Below are 5,569 nucleotides of genomic sequence, written 5' to 3' on the forward strand. Positions count from 1 at the left end.
GAGAACACTGAAGAATATATATTTTTATTAATGAACCCCTCATGTCCTCCCCCTCCCCCCCCCCCCCTCCCCTCCCCCAGTAGCTGCGGGCAGGAGGCGAGGCCGGCAGACCTACAGCCGGTACCAGACCCTGGAGCTGGAGAAGGAATTCCTCTTCAACCCCTACCTGACCCGGAAGCGCCGCATCGAGGTGTCGCACGCGCTCGCGCTCACTGAGCGTCAGGTCAAGATCTGGTTCCAGAACCGGAGGATGAAGTGGAAGAAGGAGAACAACAAGGACAAGTTCCCCAGCAGCAAGAGCGAGCAGGAGGCGGTGGAGCGGGAGCGGCGGGAGAAGGAGCTGCGGGAGTCCGGCGGCGGGGGAGGGGAAGGGGATGGAGGAGCGGGGGCTGTGGGGGCCCAGGGCCCCGCGAGTGAGGACTGCTGCGAGAAGGCCCATAAACAAATGTAGGGAAGAAGAGAGGAATTTGAAGGAAGGAGGATATGGGTGAGACCTAAATGTGAGGCAGGGGTGACGGTGTGTGTGTGTGTGTGTGTGTGGGGGGGGGGGGGGGGCTCTTTGTTTTGTTCTCCTTCAAGATTCATCAGATGAGTCTGCAATGACAAGCTGTGAGTTAGGTGAGCTGCAGGGGGCTGCTGCTGTAAAACCACAAAGACTCCAACCGCGCTGACTAAATCAAATTGATTTGGGTGGAGCTAACCAATCAAACTCAAGCCTTTCCCCACACCCCTCTCCAAAAAAAAAAAGAAAAAAAAGGAACAAAATAACTTAATTTCTTTGTGGAACAAGTATCGTGGAACATTTCTATATTGTTAGAAGTTTATCATTAACATTTCATCTTTGGCAGCTGTATAGTTTTTAAGTTAAAAATGATAATGGTGCACTTTTTACTGTAATTCTAACGTCAGTGTTCTTGTTGTCATGGATATAATTAATTGAAACATTTTGACGGTGATGACGTAGCGATTAATGAAATTTCCAACAACATGAAACTGCCTATTTATGCTGTTTTAGTAGATTGGGTCTCTTTTCTACACACTCCTATCATTCTAGTTCGTTTTAGACCTTCGTCAATGATGTTTGTTTTATGTTGTATTCCTATCTGTTTTAAAATAAAAATAAAAGGTTAGAAAGCATGTGCACAGTGCAGAACAAAAAAGAGAACATTCTTTAAAATAAAATTAATAAAAAAGTCATTTGAAAATGACAGCGTTCTGGATCTAATTTAACTGAGTCGATGACAAAAATACAACTTTACACAGTTTACTTTTTGTCTGATGGTCTAATATAAACTGATACGTTTATAAGATGGTGCACAAATGGAGCACCTTATTATTTTCTTTCTTCTTTCAGCTTCTTCAGGGGTCACCACAGTGAACTAACACAAAGACTTGACTATTGTTTTATGCTGGATGTCCTTCCTGACACATCCACTGACCAGTGAGCTACCACAGCCCTGTGTTTGGAGCAGAGAACTGCCATAGGGCACCCTGGGGAGCAGATGGTGGGGGTCGAGGGCCTTGCTCAAACTCAGAGTGGGGCAAATGAGGGTAGAGGCAGGTGTGGGTGTTTCACTTTCCCATACACATTTTGATGTCAGTCCATGGAGTTGAACCAGCGACCTTCCAATCACATGCCTACCTTCTCCAACCTATGTGCCACCACTCCCCCATAGAAGCACCTTATTACTAATCTGTTCAAATAAATGACCTGTATCTCCTCATGCAGCACTGAAGCACTGAATCAAACACAAAATTCAGAAAAAAATAGAGTGAATGGGATTTTGGTGAAACATAGTAAAACGTTGTCCTTGTTGGAGCTCTATAACTCCAGGCTTTACAATAAAACCCTTGTTCAAATTTTGAACAGGTAACAGAAGGTTGGACTTAATTCCACTTAAAGGTGCACATATTTTTTAATTGTTATTTATTTTACAGTTATTAATGATTTTTTACAGATTTTCTGAGAAATGTTCAACTGACGATTGATGATGTCAAACTTTTAGTGTCTAAAATTTCCCAAATCACCCCAGAATTCAGAGAGCGTATCGTTGACAAAAAAACTGTCAAGTGGGTCAAATCTTCACACTCACCAATCTTTTGTTCCCCATCCTTCCCATATAAAATCATGGCTGCACACACAATTTATTTTTATCCAAACATGCCTTTTATTTATGAGCTGATCTCCCATCTCCACTTTACTTTATTACAAGCCTCGACATTCATCATTAAAACACCTTCCGTCATCATCACAATTACTTATTTTTAAATAGTTTCCAAAGAGGATTGAAGACTGATCTGGATGTTTACACAGTCACTGCTACAATATGTCAGTGCTGTTTATTCTTGAACTTGTCATTTGCTTTCCTTGACTGGCTGGGGGCTGAGAGGACGGGAGTGGGAAGAGCAAGCACAGAAGAAATACTGGGCCAGAAAAGCAGGGAACATTACATCATTGCTAACCGTGCACAAGGTGATTACAAATTAAGTTCCTTGAAAGGTGCTCAGTGGCACCAACCCTTTGTTGCCTTTTTCAACACCCATCCATCATCTATACCCACTTCTTCCTTTTCGTGTCACTGGTGCCCATGTACAGCAATCACTGTGTGAAAGGCAGTGACACCCTAGACGTGTCTCTGATCCATCACAGGGACACATGGAGACAAACGAGACAAACAACAATTCACTCTCTCACTCACACCTAGAGACAATTTAGTTACCAATCAGTCTAACATGCATGTTTTTGGTCTGTAGGAGGAAACAGGAGTACCCAGAGAAATCCCATGCATGCACGGACAGAACATGCAAACTCCACCTAGAAAGGCCCCCAGGCGGGATTTGATCTAGTAACCTTCTTACTGACAGTGAGCAACTCTGCTCCGATATGAATTTCCTATTTTTAAATTTTAGACAAAATGTTGCAAGAATTATATCAGTTTTCCATAATTTCTACAAAAAACATGAACTTTCTTTATAGTGCATACTCCGTCTAAACCTATCATTCAGTTTACAAAAAGAAACAATTAGATAACAACTTGACTGATGATACTGTGTGAAAAAAAAAAAAAAACTTGTTTCATTGGAAATCAAACAGAAAATGTGCAAATTATGCTTTTCCAATTGTGATTTCAATGTGGGTTTTTTTCTTTTGAGAGACTAAAGAAATTGTTTCAATACCACCCAGTGCATGGACTTTAATCAAATTCAACAAATAACCTTTTCAATTTCAGCTAATTGTTACAATTTCCTAAATGTTGCTTATAAGACAGACAGACAGAAATACCGACAGACAGACCGACTGATAAACCGAGAGACAGACAGACTGACAGACTGACATAGAGACAGACAGACAGACCGATCTACAGACAAACAAACAGACAGACCGACAGATAGACAAACCGACAGACAGACCGACCGATAGACAGACTGACAGATAGACAGACCGACCGACTGAAAGACCGACTGAAAGACAGACTGACAGACCGACCGACTGACAGACAGACTGACCACAAAAACATACAGAGCAATCAACAGACAGAATGACAGACAGAGACAGACTGACAGATAGACAGACAGACCGAAAGACAGACAGACAGACAGACAGACAGACCGACTGACTGAAAAAATAGACAAAGCGACCGACAGAGAGACAGACAGACAGACCGGCAGACCAACAGACAGACTGACCAACAGACAGACTAACAGACCAACTGAAAGACAAACAGACAGACCAGCAAACAGACAGTCAGATCAACCGACAGACTGACAGACATACAGATAGATGATGTGTTTGTAACACTATATACAGACCCTTTCCAAAAAATGTATATATATCGTGGAAAAGTAGTTTAACTTCCATAATTTCATTAAAAAAGTTAATATTTAATAGATGATAAATTCAGGGCCCATAATTTAAACTATTTCAAGTATGTATTTGTTTATTTTTACATAATTTGGGCTTCCAGCTCATGAAACCCACGGAAACAGGATTTAAAAAAAATTTGAATACTGTGGAGAAATCAGCCCAAATTTTTGGGGGTCATGAATGTTTTAAACTGAGTGTGACACACTAATCATCTACTAAACGCAAAGCACCTGCACAGGTTTCCCCAGGTGTCATTAAATTGCTTCAGTTTGGTTCATTCATCATGGTTCAATATGGGGAAGACTGCAGACCAGAGCCCTATAGAGAGTTGCGACACTCCCATTGACTCCCATAGAAAGAATGGAATGCGGAAGTCACGTGGGTCATGCAGAGGCAAAAAAATTTCCAAACAGCAGCGGTTCCAGCATTGAACGTAGTTCATTGTCCATGTTTTCTCCGGTAAGTTGATGAAAATACGACAACTTTTTTTGCCATTTTGAAGCGTTATCTGACTGTTATGTACCACAATTTATCAACATTAATACTTCATGTTGCCAGTTTTAGTTAATGAAACATGTTAAATTGCTAGTTGTGTTTTAACTGCAGCTGCTCTGCCAACATGACGGTTTAAATGGGTCTATTTCTAATTCAACGCTTTAAAATATCTATTACTGCTTAACTTTTGAAAGGTGTGTGTTTTTTTTATTCATTTATTTATTTATTTTATTTATTTATTTTTAATTTTATGGTAATTTCAGTTACTGAATTCGACTAGAAAATATTTGGCCTTTTTTTGTTCTGAGAGATTAATTCAACCTTTATTTAGACAGGTAAATCCCATTGAGCCTCGAGGACTCCTTTTACAAGAGAGACCTGATTTCAACAAAGTATGACAACTTGACAACAAGATTGACATAATTTAGTTACAGTTACAGATCATTTGTCAAAGACTGCAGCATAAATTGTGACATTATCATTAAAGAAAAACGTGATTGTGGAGATGAGTCAATTTTTTTTCATGTTTTCCAGGTAAACCGTAGGTGAATGACTTCAGTGAACTGAATGTTGCATTCAAAGTATCACAAAGGTACAAGATCTCATTTTCTGTCTTCCCAAATTGATAACGGCTTAATAAAGATGTTTGAATAAATTACTTTAACACCATAACCTTCATAAAGTTTGTATTTACTGCAGGACTGTTAAATTACTTTTGATTTATATTAGTTTAGTGTTTGGTAATCATGGGTCAAGTTGAGATGAGACTCTTTCAAGACAGAACAAGACATAAGAATTATTACAAGAATATATCCACATCAATAAACTGTAGAACTGTAACAAAAACTCTTATTAAACTATCACAGGTACATTGAGATGGAGCTGGGAAGTTGTTCATGCCAGTTGCCTTCATCTGATCTTGTGTAAAAAAATATGTTAATTTATTTTCCATTGTTAACATTTTTCTTAGCAGGACTGAGTTAATTTTCTTGTCTGAGTTTCTTCTATCCTGCTTATGTATATATATATTTTTTTTTTTTTTTTTTTTTTTTTGTGTGTGTGTGTGTGTGTGTGTGTGTGTGTTCTAATTGTTCCCTCAGGTTTTTCATATCTGTTCCCTGACTGCCTGTTGATCCATCCTCCTGGTCCTGTTGATCCTGGATCATCAGTTCCTGACATGTCCCTATCCTCTGAGAATACATTTTCATC

General features: G+C 39.7%; 1 protein-coding gene across 1 annotated transcript in view; it reads left to right on the plus strand.

Moving 5' to 3' along the window:
• The window catches only part of hoxb8a (homeobox B8a), a 3,653-nt gene extending 3,194 nt beyond the window's left edge, over nucleotides 1-459 (plus strand). Inside the window, exon 2 of the mRNA XM_037689361.1 lies at nucleotides 84-459. Coding sequence (XP_037545289.1) covers nucleotides 84-451 — 368 coding nt within the window. The 3' untranslated portion in view covers nucleotides 452-459. The remainder of the gene's footprint in view (nucleotides 1-83) is intronic.
• The last annotated feature ends 5,110 nt before the right edge of the window (nucleotides 460-5,569 follow it).

This window comes from Nematolebias whitei, chromosome 15, assembly GCF_014905685.2.
Source record: "Nematolebias whitei isolate Nwh7 chromosome 15, NemWhi1, whole genome shotgun sequence".
Classification (NCBI taxonomy): domain Eukaryota; kingdom Metazoa; phylum Chordata; class Actinopteri; order Cyprinodontiformes; family Rivulidae; genus Nematolebias; species Nematolebias whitei.